At 36.7% G+C, this 14,136-nt stretch overlaps 2 protein-coding genes across 8 annotated transcripts in view; one reads left to right on the forward strand and one right to left on the reverse strand.

Moving 5' to 3' along the window:
- C34H12orf60 (chromosome 34 C12orf60 homolog) overlaps window positions 1-14,109 on the reverse strand; it is a 71,142-nt gene extending 57,033 nt beyond the window's left edge. Inside the window, exons 1-3 of one of the 7 annotated variants that reach the window (XM_032473103.1) lie at window positions 13,827-14,109; window positions 9,191-9,277; window positions 612-1,914 (exon numbers count right to left, since the gene is read on the reverse strand). In XM_032473103.1, coding sequence (XP_032328994.1) covers window positions 1,159-1,890 — 732 coding nt within the window. In that variant the 5' untranslated portion in view covers window positions 1,891-1,914; window positions 9,191-9,277; window positions 13,827-14,109 and the 3' untranslated portion in view covers window positions 612-1,158. Of the gene's footprint in view, window positions 1-611; window positions 1,915-9,190; window positions 9,278-13,826 lie in introns of those variants that run through there. The other 6 variants (XR_004317168.1, XR_004317174.1, XR_004317176.1 and 3 more) reach the window with 6 other exon arrangements.
- On the forward strand, window positions 4,293-12,322 carry SMCO3 (single-pass membrane protein with coiled-coil domains 3). Its single transcript, XM_006192110.3, has 2 exons — window positions 4,293-4,582; window positions 11,105-12,322. Exon 2 carries the CDS (start codon window positions 11,121-11,123, stop codon window positions 11,796-11,798), a length of 678 nt encoding a protein of 225 aa, XP_006192172.1. The 5' UTR covers window positions 4,293-4,582; window positions 11,105-11,120; the 3' UTR covers window positions 11,799-12,322.
- Window positions 14,110-14,136: the final 27 nt, after the last annotated feature.

The raw sequence follows: 14,136 nt of genomic DNA on the forward strand, positions 1-14,136 counted from the left end.
TATGTAAATAGAGCATTTTCTTTGTCTCCATCTAACGCTCATAATTTCTTTCCCTTCTAGTTTCTCATGCTTCAGACCTTTTTTCTTTATTTTGAATAGAGTGTAAGGAAACATTTTTTAAGGAGAAAATGGGATTTAAAATTTTAAACAAGAAAATGTTTAAATGAGGAAAATTCTTAGAAGGAAAACCCCAATGGAGAACTAGAGTTAACTACTTTTAAAGTGAATAGTAAATTCCGTATTTAAAAAAAAAAAACAAACTAGAGTTACTCATTGCTTTTCTTGTTCTTAACAAAGTCCCTACTGGGTATCATGTGACATAGGGCAATCTTGAGAGCATACACTCATTTGCAATCCATGGGAGCCCAAGATGTTAAGGTAGGCAAATGGATGTCTAACTTTTCATCCCTAATACAAGCACAGCTCAGAAATCTTACTTCTTTTATGGTCAAGTAACAAGTGTTATGCTATCTTCTTTGTGAAAGGTTAGATAGAGCACCTTCATTTTCCAGCCTCCAATATCTCCTAATTATAAGATCTCAGTAGGAGACAAACAAGAATAACTCATCTGCTCTCGTCCTATTCACACAAACAAGACAAGTCTATTACTCCTCACTCACTGTTCTTATTTACTTTTAGATAAATCATATTAAAAGTATTTAGTGATGGCTCATGATGGGCAAGGCACTAAAGTATATAAAAATTGGTACATGAGTGATAAAAATATGGAAGTTTATGCTTCCTAGGACTGAACGGTAGTTTCTGCCAGATTATTTAATGATAATGGGTACATTTACCTGGACTTTGCACTGTAGGAACTAGAAATAGGATTATGAAGAGTGGAAATTAGTTGAGGGCTATTTTAATTATCTTGAAGATGAAATATGTTTAGAAACAACCTCTTTTTTACATAAACCAAACCTGATTGTTTTGAATAATATATTCTTTTCAGTAACTGCCATTTCAAGCAGGATTTCTTTGTTCATTTTTATTTGAATAAAGCAAAACTTGAGGTAAATGGTTTGCCAGGTGACTACTCTTTGAACTCATGCCCCAACAGACCACATGTCTGGCATCCAAGGTCTTAGAAAGTATTATGAAAACTCACAGGATTTGAATTGGTTTTCTGACAAAGTGAGCACTTCTGTCTCCCTCCTACTAATCACTGGCTTTCTTAAACACAGAAAACTTGGCTTCCATAGTTTTTATGGCTTTTTGGAGGGTCTCTAAGATTGGTCCCATAGTTTTGACAACTTGCTCCAACTGATCTGCGGCTGACTTAATTGTGTTCTTGGCATTCTCAGTGTTCAGTGCATCCTGCAACTTGTTCAAGGCATCTATTGTAGTGGCTTTGGATGGACCTGGACTTGGGCTTTTCTCAGATGCGGTGGCATCTGATTGCTCTTTGGTGTCTTTTCTATAGAAGTCACTTAATTGAAGATTCATGATAGGATATTTCATTAAGAGTGAAAGAGAGGACTCCAAACTCTCAAGGACGTTACTACTATTCAGCACAGAGACAAGGGCTGGTATGTGGATATTGTGGAACATCTCTTTAGCGGACTGCTGCAGCTCCTTTACACTGCTACTCTTCTCAGCCACAGAGCACATGGCTGCTGCGATCTTGGAACTCAAAGGATCACTCTGCATTTTGTTGTGCTTTGCCTCCACTGCAGACTGCACTTCCTTAAAAATTCTGAGCATCTGTTCAAAGACATCCTTAACGTTACCATCGTTTCTCACAGTCATCAAGGAGATCTGGGTGTTCATATTGCTGTTAAACAATTTGGTGAGTGTATTTGTGAAGGAAGCGAGATCTTGCACGTGAAAGAAGAATGTTTTGGCAGCTTGAACCAGCCTCTCTTTATCCTTTTCCACCTCTGAAGACATTTCTCCAGCAGAAATGTCTCAGCACTGTAAAGCAAGCAGTAAACCAAGTGAAAACTAAAAGTATGTCTGTCAGTCAGAGAGAGATGGAACGTATAATCTAAATATGAGGAAAACTCCTATCAAATGGTAGAAAGCTAAACAAGCTTTAAAGTAGAAATGATCTTGTCCTTTGATAAAAATAATTAAAATAGAGTAGATTAGGGGTGGTTTATTACATTTAAATTGCATATCAAATATGGTGTGCTGGATCCTGAATTAAACATGCTAATATTTGGAGTGATACCATTCTCAGGTTATTACCCTCAGTAACTGTTTAATCTAGTGGAGAAGACTGGATAAAGCATTAAAAAATTACATAGAGGGGCTCTGGTTCCAGTTAAGATAGAGCAACTACACTCCATCTAATCTTTCCTACTGATTACAACTAAAAATTCTGGGTGGAATATGCAAAGTAACTATCAAATAACTCTGAAAGGTGGATAACAGCAGATTGAGGAAGTGCAGCATTCCAAAGGTCAAGACCTTCTAATGTAAACTCCCAAAATGCCTGTCCTGCATAAAAAATGTTTCTGTACTCTCGTGACAAGTCCACCTCTTCTGCTGTAGAGAGAAATGTCAATGTCTCTAACCAATGTTCACAACTTCTTTTTGGTATTTCCTCTAAAATTCTGCTCTGTCAATCATCTCCCCTTTCTCTTGTACTGTGTACTAAACCGTGTCCTCCAAAAATTTATACGTTGAAGCCCTAACTCTCAATATGACTGTATTTGGAGACAGGGTCTATTAGGAAGTAATTATAGTTAAATGAAATCATAAGGGCAAGGCCTTGATACGGCAGTTTAAGTATCCTTGAAGGAGGAAACACCAGAGAGCTCCCTCACTTGCTCTCTCCACCTTGTGAGGACGCAGCAAGAAAGTCACTGTCTGCAAACCACGAAGGGGGCCCTCACCAAAAACTGAATGGACTGGTACCTTGGTCTTAAGATTTCCCAGGCTCCAGAGCTGTGAGAAAGTACGTTTCTGTTGTTCAAGCCTCCAGTCTATGGTATTTTATTATGGCAGCCCTTGACGACAAATACATCTTGTGTTCTCCATCTCTCCCTCTTTATTTTTCCTGCTCCTTTAATTACATATATACTCAGTTCCTTACTTGGTTAAAAAAAAAAAAAAAAAAGAATAGTTTGACACTGATTTCCCTTCAAGTAATGATTCCATCTCATTCCTTCAATTCTCAGATTTCTCAAGAGAGAAATTCTTTACATCACTGCAATTTATTCTGTCCCTCTTTATTTTACCATAGGGCACCAAGAGCATCTAATTATCAAACCTACTGGCCTATTTCCAGGCCCTAACCATCTGGCGTTCTCTGCATTATTTAAAATTGCTGAATACCTTTTCCTACTTCAAAGTCTTCCCCTCCTGAGGCCTCCAGGATGTTGTACAACTCTGGTCCTTCCATATCCTCCCTAAGCATTTACTTATTCAAGCAAGCTTCTCTTCATTATACCACCAGTGTCTCTCCAGTCTCCTAAGCTCTGCAAGGCTGTGTCTTTGACCCTCATTATATTCTACACTTTCTCACTTCAAGATCTCATCTGTCCCCATAACTACAAATGCCATCCGTATGCAGATGACTCCTAAAAGGCACCTTGGTTCTGAATCATCTACCCACTCAATAACCACAGGAATTACTGTTGTTAATATAAGAAGTCCAGCTACCAGTTAGTAAGTTCTCCCCATATATCAGGCCCCATGCCAAGTGTTTTACATTTATTATCTCTTGTAATCCTTATGACATTCTATAAATTCGGAACTAATACATGACACCAATTTAAAAAACAAGAGAAATTAAATTCCCTTCCCAGGGTTACATGCCTAGTAGGTGGTACTTTGGGCACACAAAGTGGGGACTGTCCAATTCTAAAGTCCATGGTCTTCCCACTAAGTTATACTGAGGCTGAGTCATTTCATTGCTTCTGATGTGTCTTTGCTATAACGGAATCAGTGAGGATTAGGACAGAATCTAGAGGAAGAAGCCTGGAAACCTGTAACCTAAGCTTTAAGGGAAAGGAGTCAAGTTGGTCTTTAAGGCTTTTATATTGTCAAGACAATTCACCAAGATAACAGAGATAGTGATGAAGAGCAGAACGTCCAGCCAAGAAAGAAGAACGCACACACAAACAAAACACCTCTGGCTGAAAATATCTGTATTTACATCTCTTGAGAACCTAAACAGGGTAGTCAGCAACAGGAGGTACAAATGCAACAGAAGCTAAAGGAAATTTAGTATCTGGAATAGCTGACAAGATGGAAGCCCAAAATCTGAGTGCTTCAATCAAAGAGGCAGCTTCTCTACTGAACTGAATTAGCTCAGTAGGATAGCACTTTTCAACAACAAAAAAAGTCCATTAAAGAACAAAAAATTGAATGTTTTACCACTATATTAGTCTTTCAAATTATATTACTTAATATTATACCAATTTTATATTAATATAGGAAAAAGAAGAATTTGGAGAACTAAACCATGAACAAACAGCCAATGAACCAGACAGGCAGAGGGACCCAGCAGAGACCAGCAAAGCCTGTAAGTCATCACATTCCATCAGAAACATCCAGATGAAACCAGATGAAAAAGCACTTCAGCAGTGCTCCTAAACAGCACTGGGCCCACTGAACTCAGAGACACGGCAAGGTAAGCAATATGGCTATTTCTGTTAGTATTGATATAACACCCTTTTTCCATATTAAAGAGTGATACACGTCAGATCTGAATCCTAACCATAAACATAATAAAGTAACAAAACAACTTTAAGTGAATCCTATGGCATGTTCCTTGTGATCACTTTTCTAAAGACATTCAGAAAGAAGAAAACTAACAGCTTATATAATTAAGTCAGAGGGAGAAGATAAAGCAGTAAAGGCCAAATTTAGAAAAGAGTAAGGATGAAGTGACACATGCATGAAAGTGTTTTGTTACATGGATTGTAACATTTCCCATTATGTCTTTAACATTAATTCAAGCATTCAGTATCTATGAGAGAATGAATGTGCAATCTAATCTTAGTTAATGTACAGTGTTTATGCTCCTTCATAAGTTGTATTATATTTAAATATCACTGAACACTTGCTGTGTGTCTCCAAATAGATTATTGTCTTCTTGAAGGCAAGAAACATCGGCTGCTTTTTTTAATGCCTCAAGGCACATGATAGAGGTTTCCCAAGTGAACATTTGATAAGTGCTGATGAGTAAGCGTGATATTGTTTTTTGCTCCAAAATATTCTTTTGAAGAATTTGCATCAGAGCATCATCACACAATGATCACGTTTTCTTTTAAAACTTTTGATTTAAATTAAAGAAGCAGGCTCAGGACTAATTAGTAGCTGTTATCATCCCCTGAAAAGCTTCTGACTTTACCCGTATCCTATACTCACACTCCCAAATAAGTGAAGCTTGCATGAAAATGGGGCCCAACGTGGATAGTGAGGACAAGTGACAGCAGGGAGAACGGTAAAGCCTGAGACAGCACTAATGATCAAACAGCAGAAGCTTGGGCAGGGTCATGGTTTTTTTTTGTTTTTTGTCTTTTTCCCTTTCTCTCTGTTTTTGTTATTACGGGAAGAGTTCAAACATACGCAGAAGTGGAGACAATAATATAATGAACTCCTGTGTACCCCTAACCCAGCTTCAAATATTATCAAAACAAGATTGATCTTCTTTCCTCTATAAACCTACTCCAATCTCCCTTCTAGATTATTTGGAAGCAAATATCAATATAATTTCATCATTAACTTTTTCAGGATGTACTTCCAGAAAGGCAAGAACTCTTCAAACTTTGACTATATGTTCCCCAAATCAACAATATTTAACAGAACTGTCTTTGACTTTGAAATATGCCCAGGGTCCTGCTGTAAAAATTTATTTTGATGTTAGTATAAAAGTTTTTGGAATGCATTTGCAATACCTATTAAAAGTAATAAAAAATTTTAATTCCTATTGATTATATAAATTATACATTTATATAATCTGAATTTCCCCTGGAAATTTATCCTGAGGAAATAATTCAGATAATTGAAGGGGAAAAAAAAGAACTATGTGTATTAAAACACACATAGTTAAAAGACAAGTTAAAATGCACTTTGTTAAAAGTTAAAAGATTCAGTATTAAAAGATAGTGAAATGATTAAGGATTTATTAAATTATACTAAAGATATCAGAAATACTTTATAAAATATGCACATAAGTATGTATATTTTCTCTAACCAATAAAATGATTCTAAAACTAGAAATAGGGGAAAGTGTTTAAGTTAATATAAGACAAAAATTTTATTTATACTACCATCACAACTTTGTAAAACTACTGATGCATTTAAACAAATTCCGGGAAAGAATAACAAAAAAACAATTAAGATGCAGTAGGTTTATGTGTGTTTTTCCATCTATATTTTAAAGTGTTTATATATTATTGCTATTAACTTAAAATACTTCATTTTATCAAATCTTTTAATATCTTCATGGTTATTCTACCATCCATCAAAGCACAATCACATGTCACTTTCTCTATGAAGCCTCCTCTAGTCACCTCAATATTAATTTTTCTCTTTAAATTCCTATAGCACTCGATAGTCAATGCATTACTGTCATTTACAACAGTACCCTGGTACATTTGTATTTACACGTGTGGTAATCAATACATTTTTATTTTGTAAGGTGGTTCCTTTCCTGAAAAACTAAAACAACTGTATAGCATTACTAAATAAACCTTAACTTTTAGATACAATCATCAGTGTATTTGCTCTTTAATAATGAATGTTTCCTTCTCATTTCAACAAAATTTAATGAGTTAGGTTCAATAAAAATCCATCTGAACCTAGTCTTTGTTTTCCTTCCAAGTTCCTAAGACAAACTGATCACTGGTATCAGTACTTCCAGATTTGTTTACTTCTTTTTTAGAAACAAAAAGTCAAAATGCATGTGGTTTCCAAACTTTGTTTTAGCAACAGAAGTCTCCTCTATAAAATTTTAGGCACCCACAGCCCAAACACAGCCTCGAAGAAAGCACAGCTGCTTCAGCAAAGGCTGAGTTAAAACTGGCCAGCGGGTGACCACGAGCTCCCCCTGCTGGCTAGCAACTCCCCGGCAGGCTGCCCCAGGGCTCGTTAGACCCAATTTCAGGAACCACCACAATAAAACCTCATATAGCAGCACAAACTCTGCTGTGCAGAAGTGGATGCTAACTGCCCATCACTGACAGGGAGCACTCTCAAGTGATAACAAATAACATAAAAGTTCACATCTGCCATACAAAAGGTGCAGATAATCAGAGCTGGATTAAGCACACCACTGTGACACCTGCTGATGCCAACCTTTAAAAGTCATTTTTTTTATATGACTTTGAAGTGATTTTTAAAAGATTAAAATTTAAAGTCAATATTTAAAAGGTCATCCCTGAAAACGTAACAAGATAGGGGAAAGTATACAGCCCAGAACTCCTCTTGGGCACAGTACTATGTATTTTGACATCACTTGAGGCATGCCTACGTAACAACTGTGATTTTTAGGAAGGGCGACTCCAATAGAAGTAAGGCTTTTGTTTTGCTGAGTGAAGCAAGCAACAGAAGCATCAGAACTAAACCGTCACGGGCAATAGTGGAAATGCCACATTTGTCAACTAAGATTTTTCACGTGGTGTATAATCTCTTCTCTAAGTACCAAGCACATATTTAGGAGTATCTGTTTGAAAGGGTACAAATTGTTAAGCCTTCCTAGGTGACCAAATGTCTCATGGCCCTGGTGTCAATATCATTAAACTGTGAGTTCTTTAAAATTTGAACTTGCACAATGCAAGTACCACCTCTAATTCTGTGTGACATATTGCTATCAATTTGACACTGTAATCTTAAATCTGTCTTAACTAACTAACCAGGTTAGAAATTCCACAAAAGCAGCAACAATGTCTGTTTTATTTCTGTTTGCTCTCCAGAGCCTATCATACTACCTTATAATAGTAAGGACGATTAAATAAATCATCACTGAATTATTAAATTACTTCCTTCATTGGGCTCTTCAAATTTCACCATTCAAAACATAATTCATTGGTTTCACCTTCAAATCTGACCTCTCCTCCATCTAATTCTCTAGCATTTATCTCACTGTTGCGATGGAAATAATCTTAAACTGTACTCAGTACTGAAGCAGGTATAAGACCTATTTGCATAAGGAAGCCTCCCAGTGCCCTTCCCTGGGGGAAAAAAAGGAGGCAAAGCTGACTCAGAAAAGTCTTTTTCACTAGATGTGAAAAACAATTCTGAGCACACCATGATGTCTCTTATTCAAAATTGTTACTGACACAAAATTATGGATATCTGGAACCTAGGAAGGGCATAAAAGTGCATGTGCAGGTGCTTGACTATATAAAGGAAAGAAAAATTACTTTTGTAGCTGAAAATGTATTGTGTCCAATTTCTGGTAAGACTGACCGTTTTTCATCAATTAATTACTAGTTTTTCTTTTACAGTCTGTTCAGAGATGTTTCCATGTTTAGTCATAAGATTATTCATAAGATATACAATAACAACATTCTTTAGAAATCAATATTTTTCCATTTTTCCTGCATCTTAACCAGTTTGCTTTCAGTTGTTTTTACATGTCATCTTTGTTAGTCAAAAATTTTTGTGTTGGTCAAACATGTATCTATTGGTCTTAAGGTTATAAAGCTTTCCATAAAGACATCTGAAAATTATCTGTTTTCTTCTAGCTATTTTATCATCTGACTTTTTTACGTATGTTACACTGATAACATTTTTTAATTAACTTTTAATCCTCCACAAGCCAGCCCATTATGGAATACTAATTTCAATTATTCTGACACTCTACATTTATTATATGTTAAATCAAATGTATAGAAGGGTCTCCTTCAGGGATCATCTACTCTTGCACCTGTACAATACTGGTTGATATTGTGTTTTTATGGTGGTTTTTTTTTTTGTTGTTTAGGGAGAGAAAAGTCCCATCATTACTTTTCCTGAAAAAAAAAAAAAGTTGGCTCACTTATTTAGTCTTTCAGATGTATTTTATGATTCATTTGTTGAGTGGTATCAAAACAATGAATTAACTGGGAAGGAACTGACCACTTGGCAGCATTCAACTTCCTACGAAGGGAGGAGGTTCATCTCCCCATGTGTTTATCTTGAGGCAAATAGACCCACACACTTTTTTTCTAAGCTATGCCTTCAGATAATGGCATATGGTAGCTGCAAGAGAAATTTTCCACTTTTTCAGGGTAAGAAAGACTCCTCTCACCTAAATATCTGAATAGGGATGTAGTTGGTGATCTTCTGAATTCAATGTCAGAAACTGGAGTTTTCACTTCATGATAAGATCTGAAAACTAGGAACCAAAAAAGAAAAAAGTTTAAGGTAAAATTTCTAGGAAGAAAGAAGAGAAATCAAAGTCCCAGTTTGTGGTTACCAAACTGCAGTTTGCAATACAATGGTAAGTTTGGGAAATATTTAATGGACTCTCAACAAACAATTTCTTTAAGGGGAACTGAAATATTTTCTCATTACTGATTTGTGGAGATTTGTGTCTGTCGTGGGTAAGCATGTATCCTGTATCGGAATCAAAGGTAAAAATGAATTTCTGTCCATGATATAATTCATTCCACCAGGGGTACCAGTGCATTTTCCCAAATACAAGAGCGTAAATTATGTTCCTAATCCAGTTTTCAAAAATTTCCCCCTTTCCATTTCCATTTTGTATCTTTATGACTTGGAGGATAGGTTATGTTCGTGTCTACCTGCTTGAGAGAAAACACCTTCATCCCACGCTTCTAAATGAGATATTTTACATTCTTTATTTTTGGCAGGGGGAGAGGTTCGTTAATGGGAGATACTAGGGAGTGAACCCAGGACCAAGTGCGTGCTGTGCGTGCGCTCTGCCACTGAGTCTACTCTCCCCTTCATCTCGTGCTTCTGAGGTTCCCCATACCTGGGCTAAGAACCATAGTCCTAGAAAACATAGGGCCCAAATGAATCAGGATGTTGTTTACTCAAAGAGACAATGTGCCAGACTCCACACAGGTACAAAGGACTCCATTTTCTCCTTCTTTTCTCTCAAGAGTTTAAGCTAGAAATGAAAGCGTCAGGCACAGAGTAAGCCCACTCCAGGTGTGCATTTTGAGGAACATTGCTCTTACTGGGCTCAAACTTTCACCCCGATTCACTCAGAAGAATATGCCCGTTCCTTCTTTCTCTGAGCCCAAAGTACGAACTCAAGAAGGCTCCTACTTGGCTTATTTTATCCATCCTGTGGTGTACTCTCGCCACCTACTCCTTCATACTTCTGTGAAATAGCATCATCTTCTTTCTGAGGCTAACTCTAGGTTATCTTAATAATGGCCAAGTGCAATGTAGGCAATTCTAAATAATTTAATTTTTAAGTTTGCTTTTAAGCTTTGCAAATGGAGAACCAGAGAGATAGTCATAATGGCCCTGGCCCTTCCACCATGCCCACTGTCTCCCCAAGTGAGATTTTAATCCAAGGAATCTTGAACATACACTTTTATCACAAAGATTTTTTTTTTAAAGATTCTAATGTTATATGTGTTGCCTCTGGATGTCCCTTAGGTTTAGAGAGCAAATAATTTGCCTGTAAAAATACAGTTTTTTGATTGTTGTAAATTAAAATAAGAGAGTATATAAATAAAATTAGGTATTATTGCCCTGTAAACTCGGATATCTTAATATTCTTCTGGTCCTACTAATTTAACTCCAAATATTAGAAAAAACAATCTGGTACATCTATTCAATGTGGTGACTAGGAGCTGGGGAAATTAAGGAGTACTGGTAATCAAGAACTAACCGTTTCAAACTGTGGTCTGTTTCAAACATGTTACTAAGTATTACTTGGAAATAATCACATTTATTAATAATCAGATGCTTGATAAACACAAATATTTCCTATCTAGGATTTCCCCCACCGCAAAATCTAGTGCCTTAATTAATGCATCAATAGGTTGTATTTTGTTACCCTATTTTCGTACATTGACTCCCAGTTTCAAAAAAATTGTTACGAAAACCCATTGAGTTTTCTGAGAATGTCCTTACATAGCATACTACTTTGCCATTCATAAAGTAAGACTTCCTGGTCAAATCTATGCACACAGCAGATATTTTTTCAAGATTTTTAGTAAAGATTTACTGTTGTACTTTTCAGAGATCATTTTTGAAATATGGCTCAGAGTGACCTCCTCTACCCAGAGAACCCAAGAAGGAGGCAAGAAGTACACCGTCTTCACCAGGAGCTCCTGGACTGCTTATCTGACAGCTTCTATGCCACCAATAAGCTGACTGGGGTTTTAAATATGCACTTAGGGTGCAGGCTGGCCTCCATTGAAATGAAAAGAGATGGGACCATCAAAGAGAACTGTGATATCATCATCCAAGCCATAATGAAAATCCAGAAAGAACTGCAAAAGGTTGATGAAGCACTGAAAGATAAACTAGAGCCAACCCTTTATAGAAAACTTCAGGATATTAAGGAAAGAGAAACAGAGAAAATTGCAATAGTACAAAAGGTTATTTCAGTCATCCTGGGAGAAGCTACTTCTGCTGCCAGTGCAGTGGCTGTTAAACTTGTGGGCTCAAATATCGCAACTGGCATAATTAACAAATTGGTCACTGTGCTAGCTCAAATTGGTGCTTCTCTCCTTGGCAGCATAGGAGTGGCTGTTCTTGGCCTAGGCATAGATATGATCTTCCGTGCCATCCTGGGAGCAGTGGAGAAAACACAGCTTCAAGCAGCCATCAAAAGTTACGAGAAGCATCTGGTGGAATTCAAGTCAGCTTCAGAAAAATATCATCATGCCATTACTGAGGTCACCAACACAGTGGAACACCAAATGAAATAAACAGCCACTTTTAATAGGCACTGGAGTATTTTTCTGCTTTTGTCTCAATAATAGTGTTTTGCTTCTTTGATTAAGTTCACTTTCCATAAGCTTCCAACAAAGACATAAACAAAGTAAACAACTCAGAAAGAGGAATCGGAGATGCTATAACTAGATGACTCTAGAGAGTCTTCTACCAACAATGAACGCCTGGATCAGTTGGTTCTGGACCCTGCGAGTAAAAGTTACATCCCAGGACCAACTGATTCCCAGTCAAAAATCCTTAAAATTTACATCGAATGCAGAGGCTTTCATTTCTACCATTAGCTTCAGGCATCATTTAGTTCTAAGGGGACATACTTAGTAACTTCTGCCTACATACAAACGCTGAGCCTTAGAATGGAATAGAAATACTACCATAATTTTGACCATCAGTTTAAATTCAACTTTCTGTAAACTGGAATAGACTGAAATGTGATTTATAACAATTTACGTTAATAATGAAAGGACCCAATGGTTTTGTAAACTTCTAAGTACACATTGAAATCTGGGTGGATCTTTAAAAGATAAAAGTTAAAATTAAAAAAGATAAAAGTTGTTTCTATAATTGCAATCAATCCTGACTAACTGTGGTGTGATGATTAAGTATCACTCAAATGAATATTTGAACCACTCTAGAAATTTTAAAAAAAACAACTAAATCCCAGGTATATATAAAATACATTTAAGATTCAGGAGAGGAACTTACTACTCTCTTAAGAATCTGTCCTTGAAAAGAAAGTTGTAATTTATTACTTTATGAGTTTTCAGAAAATGGAAATTTTATTTCCAATACTAGCAGAAAAGAGGACGCTTCCCTTCCTCTATGCAACTTCAGGTGGTCCATTTTATTAATTACCTAATTTCAGAAAAATCACAAGGCTATGGAAGCCAAATGGTTCAGTTGAATTTCTGCAGTTGTGTGTTTTCTAAACCCTTCACCAATAATTTCCCATTGAGACTCATGAGTTCTGCTTACAAAATTACTTTAAAAGTTCTGATGCAAGAACATATTTGTTATAGTTGATTCTTGCACCCAAGTACAAGAAGTATCTTGAAATTTTAAAAACCCAACATATCTCAAAAATGAAAAAGCTAGATGAAATAGTATAGTTTTTCAAACGTCCTCTTCATTTTCCTTCTCTTCTATCAGTGTTTTTAATTAGTTACAAAACATCACAATTTTGTTCACCTCCAAAATTAAACCTTAGTTTATTTTATGTTAATTATCTGATTTATACACTTATATCTTGTTATTGCTCTTCTGGGACTCAAAATTCAGTCTAAGATCAAATCAAGAGTTCTCTAAAACAAAGGTTGGTTTAGGTAAGGGACCAGTCTTACAGGTTAAGTGCTTATTTAAAAATTCTCTAAAAATTAATGTTATCTCCGTCAATACTTTGGAATACTTTTAAATGATAGTAAGAATTGATCTATATCTAACACTTTCCTGTAAGGGATACTCAGATTAAGATCACAAATAACCAAGCGTGTCCTTAGATTTTTTTTTAAGTATTTCAATTTACCTTTCAGGGGAAAATATGAGGAGTCTTAGACAAAGAGCAGATAAAAAAAGAAAGGACGAAGATTTGGCCTAAGAAAATAACCCCCTTTGTATAGGGACATCGTGAAGGATTTTTGGCGGGTGAAGACCAGAGGGAAGAGAGCCAAAATACACCAACTTAATCACTATTAAATTTAAAACTGTACATGCATCCCCACATTTTCTCTTTAAAAAACTAATCCTGTAGATTAGCAATCTGGGACTAATACAGGTACTGATTTGCTAAGGTCTACAAACGCTCCATGTGTGTAAAAACTATTGACTTCCAGGCGCACACCAAGGTAGCGAAGTGCATTAAGCAAGTGTTGTTCTGGGACTCGTTTTCAAACAGAAGCTCCTAAAACGTCGCACTCGCTTATGTCATTTAAAAAAAAAAAAGAAAGAAAGAAAGAAAGAAAGACAGGAACTACAAAAACACAACTCCAGCTGACAGAAACTGCACTTACACATGCGCAGCTGGAATCGGCCGACTTCGGGCGGCGCCACGAAAGAAGCTACCGGAAATTAGGTCAGAATGCCTCCGGCCCGAGAGGTAGACCAGTCGTCTCATCAGCCAATCATATATCCCACCCGCTTCGCCTTCTTACTTCTATTGGCCTAGAAACATGTCAATCAACATGGAGCCTCCGTACTGCGTGATGGAGGCCGGCTTTTAGGCGATCACCAACCAATGCGGTACTGTATTGGAGCGGAAGAGACTCTGGCCCCGCAGTTCTTGGCTACTCTCTATGGTTCCAGGGCGAAGAAACGCGGAGA

This window comes from Camelus ferus, chromosome 34, assembly GCF_009834535.1.
Source record: "Camelus ferus isolate YT-003-E chromosome 34, BCGSAC_Cfer_1.0, whole genome shotgun sequence".
NCBI lineage: Eukaryota > Metazoa > Chordata > Mammalia > Artiodactyla > Camelidae > Camelus > Camelus ferus.